General features: G+C 43.0%; 1 protein-coding gene across 1 annotated transcript in view; it reads right to left on the reverse strand.

Moving 5' to 3' along the window:
- Window positions 1–6,062: 6,062 nt before the first annotated feature.
- Window positions 6,063–14,265, reverse strand: part of THSD7B (thrombospondin type 1 domain containing 7B) — a 253,080-nt gene continuing 244,877 nt past the window's right edge. The window contains exons 27-30 of the mRNA XM_017740110.1: window positions 13,533–13,615; window positions 12,378–12,570; window positions 8,939–9,026; window positions 6,063–7,205 (exon numbers count right to left, since the gene is read on the reverse strand). Of these exons, the coding sequence (XP_017595599.1) occupies window positions 7,124–7,205; window positions 8,939–9,026; window positions 12,378–12,570; window positions 13,533–13,615 (446 nt within the window). The 3' untranslated portion in view covers window positions 6,063–7,123. The remainder of the gene's footprint in view (window positions 7,206–8,938; window positions 9,027–12,377; window positions 12,571–13,532; window positions 13,616–14,265) is intronic.

The raw sequence follows: 14,265 nt of genomic DNA on the forward strand, positions 1-14,265 counted from the left end.
CTCAAATTTCACAGCATTTGGCTTCCACCACCTTCCCTCCCCCAAAACCCACTTCCTAGGTTCCCATGATTAGGTGAGACAGGGAGTTTTCTGGTTTTTCATTTTCAGAGACTTTAGAAGGAGTCTAGCAAAATCATTGCAGACAGCAGCTCTTCCATTTCTAAACCATGCTCTGCTGGTACATCAAAAATACTGCACAACTTTGCAATATTGAAGAGGTGGGGATTTTGTTGGTTTTCGAGGCTGTTTTGGTCAATGAGGATTCACACTGCAAGCAGAGGAGCGACAGAGGAATGGGAGTTGGATCTCTTTGGCCTTTCTACAGCTCACTGAGGGCAATGAACAGATCTATTTTTTCCCCAACATCTGTCTTCAGTCCCAGAGGATCATCAGCAGATTTTTATGCGTGTAATCTACTCCTGCAGGAAACACAGAATTACTGGAGAGCAGTTTATGTAAATATACTCTCCTCAGAAGAGAACAGTGTTTCTAATGACAAATTGAGTGAAATCTCACTTGGCATGAAGCAAATAAAGTAGTAAATATTTCAAGTTACCACTCTGCAGTAATAGAGACTGCATCTAAAATTAATTACTGTGGATCCGACATATCATAAAAAGAAACGGAGTGACAGCCCAACCGTGATGTGACACATCTGCATTACAGCTTTTCATCTCAATTCTCTCTTCAACAGGCTCCATCAGCTGCTTGAATTCAGTATATGAAGTGATATTTTCAGCCCATCCCTACCAGAGAAGCAGCAATCTCCCGATTCTTCCCAGCAATGAGAAACCTGCCTGAATGTCACCGCTGTCACCGCAGAGCGCGGCCGTCAGGCACGGGGCACAGCTTATAGAGATGTATGTGTCTGATGCTGCTCTGCTGAAAAAAAGGCACAGCCCCTTGCAATAGAAACCAGAGCTAGGACTGCACTGAGTTGTAAAAGCCCATTTTCTCCGCTCCAGGAGTGTCAGACACTGGGAGATGAAGTGGTTCACCCAGTTAAAAACGTGGTGTGGGGCTGTTAGAGAAAACAAGAGATCTCTGTACATTGCTCTGGTATGACCTGGCTCTGCTGTGACTCTCCCTGGCAGTCCCTCAGCATGTCTGTCACTGGCAGGGATGGCTCATACACAGTGTCAAGGTTTCAGCAAATGCCCTTCTTACATCTCTCAAAACAAACACTTCACTGGTGCTTCAGCTGTGCAACAACACCCACAAGTTCTGTGTAGTGTTTGTTGGAACAAAAAACACTCTGTCACAGTGGAATCCCTTCTCCAAAGTCCTACTTTCAATTGCTTGCAGCACAAGGCTTCTGTTTCATCAGAGGAAAGATTTAAAACATCCACTACAAACAGGAAAAACACAGATGCTGACTGACACAAATGCTTTTCTCAAAGCATGGATGACCATAAATTGAATGTCTGTTGCATCCCATGATTGAAACAATCCTGGATTTCCATCCTCAGGTACACCCCAAGCACTTCACTAAGGTAAATTTTGATATATTTGGCGTACTCAGAGGACACAAGCCAAGAAGCTCAAGCCTTCCACTACGGAAGAGCAGCCACAGACCATGTTTCTCAGGGAACATTTGCATCTCTCCCTGCTCTGTCCTATCAATTGCTGGGATGTTCATCTCTAGTCCAGTCACTGAGTTAAATTGACTTGTAACGTAGAAAGCAAATGAAAATTTGTAATTAAATCACTTAATTTGCTACACGAGCTGTTTAAGGATCAATGAACTCATATACACAAAGCCCAGTGAAGGTGGAAAACTCTAAGCAGCAGATAACAACCTATGAATGGTCTGATCATCTCTAAATGAAGTCAATAAGAATCGTTTACTGACTTTAGATCAGACACACCCCTCCCTTGCCACCTCAGTTACAACAGTGACAGAGAAGCTGCATTAACTATATGTGAATTCCTGCTAAACCCGAGCTCCAGAACAGTTACCAAAGGTTATTTGCAATGGAGAGAGGAAATGTCACATCATTCCTTGGCCCAATCCTGCTGCTGCACAATGTTGTGACCACTGGGCAACAGCAGCATCCTGGAAATACCATTTCTGGGCTGCACTCATCTGCCTGGACACATCTGCAAGAACAGCTACTTGAAGCCTGCTCACATGGGGTAGGAGCCTGATTGCACCCAAAAAATATAAAATTATGAATGCCATCTTCCTCATCTGCAAAATGAATATTGGGTGCTCCACTTTACCCATGTGCTGTCGGAAGATTCTTCACTGTATTACATCTGAAGAGTTTTTTCCAAATGTCATGTTGGTGTGTGACAACCCCAGCATTCATAACATTCAGGTGAACTTTCATGAACCAAAGGAGAATAGTAACACTTTTCCTTATTGGAAGAAACTGAATCTGATTTTTCATTCCATCAAAACCTCTCTTCACAGGGAGGATAAATCCCATAAATTGCTTTAACCCATCTATCTGCCTACAGCCCATCCTAGACACAATTGTAACAAAGCATGTAATCAAAGTAAATGAGCACAATTACCAATGACTGTAAATATAGGGGTTTAGGTTATTTTCTCAGACATTTCATATGTGACCATTTTACCACTGGTTTGCATTTAAAAATATGAATAAACTCTCTTAGACTGCAGGATGAAAGGGCACACACTAAAATTTCACACAGAAAGCATCCCATCACCGTGATTATTGTTATAACTATTCATCCAAATCTACTCTTCTCCCCCAAACAGAATATAACCAAATCACAAAGCGTGGCTAAGTAATAACCTGTTCCAAGGCAGAGCAGGGTCCCTTGCTATCACATTTCACAGCAAGACTCTTCTTTCACTTCTACCAGGCAGGAACAAGAAATGACTGTGTGTGGTTCCATTTATCCAGTGGCACTTCATGCAAATGCCTCAGGTTTTCACACTGATGTTTCTAGTCCTGGTTATCCCGGTGGGTCAAACAGATTTCTCTAAGGCAACCTCACAGCTGTACAACTCTCTCAAGCAGTAACAGCTCCCTGACACGTCCCACCCCATCCATGCATCTGCACCAGGCAGTGCTGGCAGAAAAGGCCAGGAGGAATTACTTGGGACTTCCTTTATCTTCCATGTCTGACAGGAGCAGGAGGCACAGCTCGTTGCAAGCATTAGGGATCAGGTCGTGTGACACCGCAATAGCTTAATGGCATGGCGGGTGGCACAAGTCATGTCAGCAGCTAAGTGACAGTAACAGAGTCACCTGCCAGGTCGTGGCTCCAGGAATCAAGGAGCACATCCATATGGACGGCACGTAACAGCCTCAGCTCGGATAGATCTTCACAAAGGTGATATAAATCAAGCTCCTGTCCAGGACAGGTGCATGTCACAGCTGTAAGATGGGGAAGTTCATTCATTTAAATTACATTTTAAACCAGACAGAACCATAATCTGTCCTGAGGCACGTTAATACATCAGGTAGCCTGATCCATCTTTCAAAAGGTCCCGAGTGAGGTAATTTTTTTCTGCATTATGACCTCCCAATTGAAAACGAACCTTAAAATTGTATTTAAACTACATTTCTCCTTCCACTCACAAGTGCAAATTACATTATACATTTAGAAAAAATACAGAGGGCTGGAGCACCTCAGCTATGGAGAAAGGCTGAAAGAGTTGGAGTTGTTCATGCTGGAGAAGGCTCTGGGGAGACCTTAAAGCCCCTTCCAGTGCCTAGAGGGGCTCCAAGGGAGCTGGAGAGGGACTTTGGACAGGGGTGTGGAGCAATAGAACAAGGGAGAATGGCTTTGAAGAAGGTAAATTTAGATTAGATATCAGGAAGACATTCTTCACCCACAGATGCTTTCACTCACAATCACACAACACATACGGTGTTGATGGGATGCCTGAGCTGGGAGCAGAGGAATTACCTTCCTGAGGGACCAAGACCTCTCTCCTGTCTTCAGCACGGGACAGCACCAGGCCCACCTACTTCAGCAAAAGGTTTAGAAATCCCAAATAGGCAGGAATTGGGAGCAATCCCTTCTCTGTGTCATGACCCAGTTTGGACAATGAATGGCAGGAATTGACTCCAGTGCTCCCACAGGAGGCTGGGAATCCCCCCCAGCAGGACATCCAGGGCTCTTACAAAGAGCAATAACCTTGGTATCTGTCTGAATGACGGATTCCTGGTTTTGCACTATGCTGCATTCTCAGCCTTATGGACCCTGCAGGGCCACTGGTTCAATTTCACAGCTTAATTCAATCCCAAACTATCAAATACATGCAATTACCTTGTGACATTTGAATCACCATGCTGTCCAAGCTGGACAAGGAGCAGACACGGATTTGCACACGCGCCGGCAGGCAGCGCACAGCCAGCAGCCACTGCCTCCAACAGCAGCCCCACGAGCCTTCCCCGCTGTTCTATTTTATTGTACAAAGTCAAAGAGGTGCACTCATTTCCTGGGCATTTCTGAACAACTCCCTAAAGGGCACCACTGACCTGCAACAGCTCTGCAGCAGATGCTGTCTCTTGTCCCCATCCACCAACCCTCAAGCAGCGCCCAGCCCCAGCGGGAACCGTGGCCAGTCCCTCTTGGCCAGAAGCTGCACAGGTGGGGACATAGAGCAGGAGAAGGGCCCCAAACTGAACCACACCCCCCAGTCCATCTCCTCAATATGAACACACTTTGCAGTGTTGCATCTGGAGCTCTTGGCCTCCCCGAGGATCTGACATCTCCCACATCGGACACAGAGTCATTGAGTCATGGAACAGTTTGGGTCACAAGGGAACTTAAAGGTCCACCTCCCTACTGTGGCCAGTGACACCTTCCACTAGACCAGCTTGCTCCAAACCCCATCCAGCCTGGCCTTGAACACTTCCAGGGATGGGGCCTCCACACCTTCTCTGGACAACCTGCGCCAGGGCCTCACCACCCTCACAGGAAAGAATTTATTCCTAATATCTCATCTAAACCTGCCCTCTGTTTGAAGCCATTCCCCCTTATCCTCCCATTCTATGCCTCTGTCCAAAGGCTCTCCAGCTCTCTTGGTACTCCCTTTAGGTACTGGCAGGCGCTCTGAGGTCTCCCCAGAGCCTTCCCTTCATCACAGTTTGAACTGTAATTTACCCTGATGCTGAGGGCAATGACCAACATGTTGCAGCTGTCATTTTGGCTGTTATTACACCAACTTTCCCAGTTCAGTGCCTTGCTGAACAGCATGCTTAATTGAGTTTATTCCTTCATTATTCAGAGATTACCACTCTGCTGACATTGTGTCCCACAGACGAAATATATTAAGATCTGTCAGTGTTGTTCCTAATGGCGCCAGATCATTATTCCCCTTGTAATTCGTCCTCTGTAGATGTTACTCAATGGTTCACCACAAGGCACTGCTAAAAAAAGATTAGGACCCCAATGTTACCAGGAAACACCAGATGCTGCTTTATATTCCATAAGCAGTTATAGCTCTAAGGTGGAAAGCAGGGCCAGCAGAACATCTTCAGGGCCAGAAACATGTGAGAAAATTCCCCCTCACAATTCCACCAGACTTTCTTTGTAATGACGGAAGAGAAAAGCACATTCCTGACCCTGCCTGAGTGGCACAATACCATTTCAACTTGATGCTGCAGGAGCAATGCCAGATGGATGGGTGGGATCCCAACCTAGGGGAGGAAACCTGTCTACAATTCCATCATTTTTTCAATAAAACCATAACATTTAAACCACTTTACAAAGCTGTGAATAACAACACAACAAGATGAGCAATGCCTTGTGCCCCAGTCATACCCATGTGTTGTGATGATCCAGGTACCTTTGGATGGGGAAGGACCACACAGCTGCTGGGCTGGTAACAATTCTTCTTTTTCTCTTCTGATCATTGGAATAAGCAGCAGCATTGAGTTAAAAATAAGACCAAGCATTCTCCAGATCTGCAATTATTCTCTCAACTTGTACTTGTCTGTACTCTTTCTCCCACTAATCACTGCAGCACTAAATAATACCAGGGGAGTCTGAAATCCAAGGCCAATCTCAGACCCAGTAAATGACTAATAACACGAGTTGTTTACACACATTTAATTCAACATACCAGAAGCAAATTCCTCACTCTCTTTAGCATTTTATTTGCTTATAAATACAAGTCAATACCACAAGATGGCACTTTCTTACTTGCAACACACACTATTATAAACACTTACCCTCCTCAAATGTTCCCAGATTTTTACGACATGTAACTTCTCAGTGGTTCTGAAACATTTAAAAAAGCAAGACCTTCTACAAACTGCATTTGTGTTTGATGTATATTAAATGAGGTCAGGTAATTAAATTCAAAAAAAGGAATTTATAAATATTTCAGATAAGAAAATTTAAATACAAAAGCAGAGTTTGTTTTAATTAAACTGAATAACAATTTAAACTGGCCATAATGTATCTACATGGTTTAATTTAATTTAAAATCCTTTTTAAACAATCAAATCCTCTAGCCATTCATCAAAACACCTATCTACTCAGCTCTTTAAAAAATATTCTTGGTTAAGAAACCACCTATGCTTTTTCATAACAATCCTTATTCTGTCTTGTAGGTGGAAATGAAGCAAAATCATATTCCAGACTAGAAAACAGGATAAGAAGGAAGAAACTTTAAAAAACCTGATAACTTCAGACACTTCAACTCATTCTTCCTTGCATTTCTCAAAATACATGATCTGGTTTTAAAGTCTTTGAACGAAATGTAAACACTAGAAAACTCATTGTTGAAGTATGTGAAGAATAAAGAACCCTGCACTAATATAGTGCATAATGATGCTGTGTCAAACTTGTCATTTACAGTAAATGTCACATTTTCCTTGGGATTGTCATGCCTTTTTTTTTTTAAACTAATTCCTTTTGATGTCTGTAGATTCTCTCTTGTTTGGTTATTCCCATTGTTCAACAGGAAGAGATGTAATTTCTGGTCTCTTCAGAAAAGTTTCAGAAGATCCAAGTTTTTGACTCCATTTTTTGTTAACAAAGAGGTGACAAAATTCTCAGCTTGCAATACTTCTGTTCTGCCCAGGATATTATACATCAGGAGATTCCTCAAAAAACTGAGAAGTCAGAGAGTTCCAAAAAAGAAAGCAGTTAAGGCAGTTGATGTCTACATTTGGATTTCTTGTCTATGTTACATATCAATGTCTCCATCGTAGGCCAGGGTTAGAGGCTTCTGCTGTGGTGGAGGGCTTTGATGCTGCTTCGTTTTTTTGCTGCAAGAAAAGCATTTCAGAAGACAAAATTACAAACTGTAACAAGCTCAGAAACATCATCAACCCCCAAACTTCAATTAAAAAAGTCAACTTTCCACAGTGGCCACTGAAAGCTGTAACAGGGCGGCACCACACTCTGGTGTGCTCTCACGTGTGTGGTATGGACACACAGCCTGCCAGAAACGGGCAGCCAGCTGTGCTGCCCACCTGCAGAGGATATAAAGCACATTTGTCTCCCATCTCTTCTCACAGCTGACAAAATAAGGAACACCTCACATAAAAATCAGAGCATGAGCTGCCTGGGAGTGGGATATTCTCATTTTTCTTTGGCACGGTATTGAGGCAACAATAATTATTATTGAGAAATGCATTTCCTCAGCAGCCTCCAAGTGATGGAGAAGTGTGTAATGTTATTTAAAAAATCCTCTGTATCCTCTGCTGTGAAGCCACAGAGAAATGGAGCTACATGGCTTGGAAAATAAGGGAACTGCAGCTCCTAAGCTGTTATTTGAGCTTTTAACCCAAGAGAGAGGCTGAGAGAAAGACTAAGGGAGTGAGAGAGAATAAACTGTTGGATGAAAGAGGGCAGTGATGCTGTCAGGCCAGAGCTGTGACTCTCTGGTTACCTGCCCTGGTCTGACAGGGCCTGGGCCAGCTTGTACCAGGAATGTTTTTAAGTTCAGGCCAAATCCTTGGGAATTGCAGGACACCTGGATGCTTCCCACTTCTCCCTTCCTGTCCTCCCAGAGGCATCAAAGGCAGCGCCTTTCCAAATATTCAAAGCAGGGAGAGCAGCGCGAGCTCTGTAAGGCCGGGCTCACCTCCCCTGCCTGAGTAAGGCTTTGCTGGAGGAGGGCAGACACTCCTCACCCCCAGTAAAACCCCAGACCCCCTGGACTAAAGGTGCAGACCAGGCACCCTGTCCTTAACAATGGCTGGTGGGAGCAGCTTTAGACACAGGACATGTTTTCACCTGATGTATTCACTGCAAAAACCTATTTAGGGATTTTCTGAGCTGTAGCGAACAGCCAAAAAACCACAATTAACACCAAGAGACCCAATCTCCCATGAACTCTTATGCCATCTCTGAATCCATTTATCTTCCTGGCATGCACAGTCCTGGCAGCAGCAAGCTCACAAGGTAATAATGCACTGTGTGAAAAATAATATCTTTTGTTTATTTTAAACGACCATTTCATCAGATGCCTCCTACTTCTTTTATTGTGGGAAATAAAAATTCCATAGCACCCTTTCCTCCCCCATTCATGATTTCATAGATCTCTATTGTATTCCCACATCAAACATCATTTTTCAACTGAATGTCCCTATTCTATTTAGTCCTTCCTTGAGCAGAAGCCAGCTCCCTGTTCCAATCACTCTCCTTGCCTTTCTTCAGTTTTACTTTATCTTTTTTTGAAGAATACAATAAAACCCCTTTCTAATCCCAGCAGAAGTCTGAATAAATATAAGGGCCAATTGATAACCAAAAATAATTCTTTCCCTGCATGGCCACCAAACTTCTTCCCAATAAAGGCTGTTAACATTTACAGTTTGGAGAGTTTTAATTACTCTGAGGTAGGGGCCAAATGAAGACATTTAGGCAGTCCAACTTCCATCCTTTCCTGAAGCCTTGAGCATTAAATACCTGCAATGCAGTGTTGTGATGTATCTTGGATTATTTAAAAAAAAGCAAACTAGCTTTTATTTAAGGACAAAATACCTGCCATACTCACCACATCAGGTAGGATGTAAAAATCAGGAAAACAATGATAAAGAAGCCACCAGCTGATACTCCATATACCCATATCTTCAGTTTACCATCTGAAGACGAGGAAAAAGGATAGAGGTAGAAGAGGAGAGAATAAAAGACTTTATTCTAAAATACACAAAGTTTTAAGAGATCAAGTAAAGAGAAATTAGGAGCATCACTGATGGGGAACATAGCAAGGGCTGGCTGGGAGTAACCCATAAACCCTATACTTCCGATAGCAAAGAGGATTTCTGAAAAAAATCCATCATTTTAAAGACAAAACTTTAATGGAAAGGGGCAGGGACATGGGATAATTGGGGTAACATTCCCTCCAGAGCCCAGTGGCTGCCCTGGCAGAGGCAGTTCAATGCTGAGCTGACCCAGGCAGACACAGGCAACACCTGATGTGTTTAGCTGAGGGCTGAGAAGGGATGGGATTGTTCTCCATAAAGACTTGAGGGTCGGCTGGGGTAAACACCAGCAAGCACGAGTGGAAAAGCTGCTTAGAACTGGGAAACACTCGGGCAACAAATGGGAATAAATTCAGCTTAGAATAAAAACAAGAATAGGCTTTGTAATAGTAAGAGGGATAAAGCTGGGAAAGGACTTTCTGGTTGGGCCACAGGAGCAGGAGACAAAACTGGCTTTAAGACAAGGTAAGGCTGTGAACTGGGCTGTTTGGGCTGCAGTGACCCAGGACCCCTGCAAGAACCCCTCCATGCACATGTGGGCTTGAGTCTGTTCAAACATTCCCTTGTCTCAGAACACTTTACTTGGACAGATCCTTATTTACAAGCTTTGCATTAATAATAACAGCAATTTTTGAAAGACCAATACTTCTGTTCCTCTCTCTGAACTGGCTGGACAGCTTTCCCTGTAGGGAGCAGCAGGTTTGGTACTTTTCCATGCAGCAGCAGCCTGAGCTGATTCACAACAACAGAGCTGCAAAAACACACTGGAGGCAGGAACAGGAACCTGTGCTGTGCCCACAGACACAGTTTGAGAGAGGCCATTTCAAATTCAGTCAAGTGAGAGGGACAATCACTGAGCCTGGTTTTCATTTTATGTTTGAATGACAAATTTTTTCAAAGGGAAACACATTTAATCAGATCCCATTCTTTCTCATTTTTCTTCCAGGCTTTGTGGAAAGGGTGAGTACCTCTCACAGATTTTCTCTGCTCCATAAAACACTTGCAGACTATCTCCCATGAGAGAAGAGCTCTGTTCAATTCATCAGGTCCGGGTTGGTTTGTTTGGGTTATTTTGCTGAAGTCTAGGTATGAAATTTGTTGCCCTCTCAACTGGAGATGGCCAAGAAACATTTAGCAATCCTGCAAGGGGACTGTCACAGCCACATAAAGGCGTCACAGCATGTCTGCTGTGAAGGCAGCTCTGCTCTCCATCCCCAGCAGAAAGGCACTGGACCATGTCATCTGACAATTTACACAATGTTATTTAAATTTTCTCTCAAGTTGAAGAAAAGTTTCTGTACCTGAACTCTGGTCTCTCAGAGTGTGGTTAAGAGAGAAAAGCACAGCCTGATTTGAAATCAGTTCTGTGCACTCCTGTAGAGCGTTTAGAAGAACAAAAACATCAGCCTCATTAAATCAAAATAAAATTAGTGTTCCAAACTGTAAACAGGAAGGGCAATCACAGATTAGCTGGAGAAGGCACACATACTTTCACTGACCAACACAATGTCAAGGACTGCGGTGCTGCAGGGTGTTAAATGCCATCTATACAGCAGCTCTCACCACAGACCTGCTATCAAGAGCAGAACAGGTAGGTAACAGTGATTTCCTGGCTCAGCCAGCAGTAACTACTGCAAACCCCAGACTGGTGAGCCTGAGAGCCTCTTTGAGGGGAGTAATTACACATTTTGTCGTGAAGTTAGACAAAGGGGAATGATTTGAAGAGCACCAGCCTTGAGCTGGGGTCTGAAGAGCACATTCAGACTGAAGAGTTACCTGCAGGATGCCATGGGGTTGGTAATACACTTAGCACACATGGAGCACCTTTATTCCTTTCCCACGTATTGTTTCTATAACATTTCTGCCCTAAAATTAAGCAACACCATGTTCTGTAAAAGTTTCTCAGTCACTACTTCTTTTGCAGACCCTGGGTGAGAGTTGGCTCACAGATGCTTCACTGAGGTAAAGCTCTCCAGAAGCTTTTGGGGCTGCAGACTCAAATGTAAAAAGACAAAAAAGAGAGGACTGCAGCACCTACCTATGCCTCCCTCCCTTTTTCTAACCCCATAAAGGTACCAGCCAAAGAGATGACACCTAAGTAAGACAACCTACAGAGGGTCAGGGATGTTGACAAAAAGGCAATTAACCTCAGACCTGTGACTCAAACTGCTGGTGAACTGTGTGGGTGAACTGGATGAAGGGTTTGATCGAAAAGCAGCCAACTTTAAAAGGCTTTGGACTGAGCTCTCTGAGCCCAGAGACTGTCAACGCAAAGGTTAACCACTGTCTGCAAATCAAATATGTAAATGTAACATTCAAAGTGTGCTCACATATATCAGACAGAATTATGGCCCCCTGAAGCCCCTAACAGAACCTTTACCTACATGTTTTCTGAAGTCTCGTGTTCATTAGGAACTAATTGCAAACAAATGCAATGTCAGGTACCAGAAGAGGGGGAAGAACTGCACTGCCAGTATTTCATAACACAAGGAAAACAGATGCATTTCAGTCAAACCTGATGTGCCTGACACATTTGCTTCCCATTTTTAAAGTCTATTTGCATTTCAGAAATTTGTTTTGGATTAATTCATCTTCAAAACAACAGTCCAAATGGGAATCAGCTATTGCAACAATAGCAGACCAGTCTGAGCACATCCAGTCCATGGGTCCAAGTGGGAAGGATTTATGCTGTGGATGTCAAAGATCTACCTGGGACGAGCTGCTTGGGTACAGCAGCTTGTCTGCCTTTGTGGGACGCTTTTAATGTTTTAACTTCAACACTGAAGATAAACTCTACACTTTCTACCCTATTCTTTTAATATATTTTTGAAATATGGAAAGAAACAACCAATGTCTTCTTTAATGAAATCTTAAGCACTTCCTGCTCTGAAACTTCTGAAGCACTAGTGATCAATATCTTTCCTAGTCCAAACATACTACTTCTAGAAACATCATCAGATAATAGTTCTAAACATCCCCCCAAATCACATATGAGTGTACTTTTGCAAAATATTATTGCTTCATTCTGTCTTTGCTATCTCTCAACGTAAGAGATTGTGATTCCTCTGTACAGGCACAAAGGCATGAAAGACAGCATGCAAGCTGGAAACCAGGAGGTTGCTCTGCAGCTCCCAGACACAATCTCTGATGTTATCATCTACAAAGCTTGTACCCTTCCTCTACAGACACCTTCTAAAGACAATCTATTCTATTCATATTTAAGTTTTTCACCTGGATTAAAAGGTTGAATAGACCATCCTTTGAAAATGTCATGCATTTTGGAGTTGACAGGTTTATTTTTTCCGGCAATGGTCTTAACATCAGCTTTCTTATCTTCTAAACCTGGTACCTTCACGCAGTAATCCAGGAAACCATTTGATCTCATCACTTCCGTATATCCCCGCTCACAGCCGCAGACTCCCCTCTGGGAGATAAAAGGGAATTCAGCATTAAACCAAACAGTGCCCTCCCACAGAACAGTGCACACTGTAGGGAAAGCATGAACAAACTGCAAGGTATAACCAGCACACACCAATTCACCACCTCCAAAACAAACCAGTCAGGAACTGGTGCCTGCAAGCCCATTTCAGTTCAAAAAAACCCCAAATATGTTTGGGGAATTGGTTGAAGAAGAGTGAGTAATTATAGAGAAGTCCAACATATAAACGTTTTCATCCCAACAGGCTTAGTAACAGGAATTTGTGGCAAGCTCCTCTTGTCAGTAACAACTTCCCCACTGACCCTGCTGGGCAATAGAACAGACAAAACAAAATCAATCTCCCTTCAGACCCAAACCCTCCTCATGTGTTTCCACTCTGGTATTTCACAGGGCTATCTAAAATGAAGCTTTCTTATGACCAAATATCCACTACCCTGGATCAGACTGAGCAGTTTCTTCTTGAGGTTTTTTAAAAGTCTGTGGTTTGCTAAATAGATACTCAATTTTCTGGATTTCTATTTTAAAACAGTTTTTTTTATACTGTTTTCCTTTGCTGATTGTCTTATATCTCTAATGTCTGTCTGAGGGTCTGATACTCTTGATCTGAACAGGTGATTGATGCTCCTTTATCTCCTCTTTTACAGAAGTTTTAAAAAGTCCCTTTTCTATAGAAAAGTACAACAGCATTCAATGAAAATTAAACCAAGAAGTCCCAAAACCCCTCCACAGAACAAACCCAGATGTGCAACACCACATAAATACTGCCATCACTCGTTTGTGCAGGTTCATGGTTTCCTTTCAGGATGAAATTCCCACAGCTTCCTCCAGGTGGTACCACGGACACACTAAACTATTTTCTGAGTCCTGGAATGCAATCTAAGACACAATCTAATTGATTAGATCTCGCAGTGTTAATTTCCCAGCCCTGCTCTGCATCGAGCAGTTACCTGTGTGCAGTAGGAGAAGGGTTTCCTGCACGCCGGGCTGCAGTTCCAGACTTCGGCAGGTTTCGTCCGAAGAGGACACCCTCCTGGAAAAGAAAATACTGAGTGCCTTCAAGGGCATGTTTCTAAATGTTTTCATCTTGGATCACCACAGTGTAAGAAGTGCTTGCTTGCTTATTTTATATAGTTAAATACTAGTCTATTAAGCATATTAGCATAATATCTGTAGGCATCGCATTAATTAATTTGCCGTAACAAGGCAGGGAATTATTATCATACCCATCTAGTTAATGGAGAACAGAGATACACAGATTTAAAGCAATTTGCCACTGGCCACATAGGAAGTTGGGGACAGAATCAGGAATTAGATGCAGATCTTCTGTGTCCTCATTAATGTCTTATCTACATAAAAAGACATAATCCACATTAACGCCCTTGCCCATCCTCACTTGGGAAAGCCTGTGCTTCTATAGGAATAAAAACACGTTCATGAGTTCTTAAATACTTGGCAACCTTTGCACCTAACACTTTTGTTATTATCCTAACTAGTCATTATAAATAGAACCAGACATGAACATCTGCATTTTTGTTTCCACTCTCTCCTCATTTACCCTGTGCATATTGAAAGAGATCCCATGGATACGCAGCCCTACTGCCTTTGTCAATCTCTCACGGAGCTTCAAAGTTCTGGCCATGAATTTCCCTTTTCATCCTGCACAGGCAGAATTTGTAGGTC

Source organism: Corvus brachyrhynchos, unplaced genomic scaffold (genome assembly GCF_000691975.1).
Source record: "Corvus brachyrhynchos isolate BGI_N302 unplaced genomic scaffold, ASM69197v1 scaffold126, whole genome shotgun sequence".
Lineage (NCBI taxonomy): Eukaryota > Metazoa > Chordata > Aves > Passeriformes > Corvidae > Corvus > Corvus brachyrhynchos.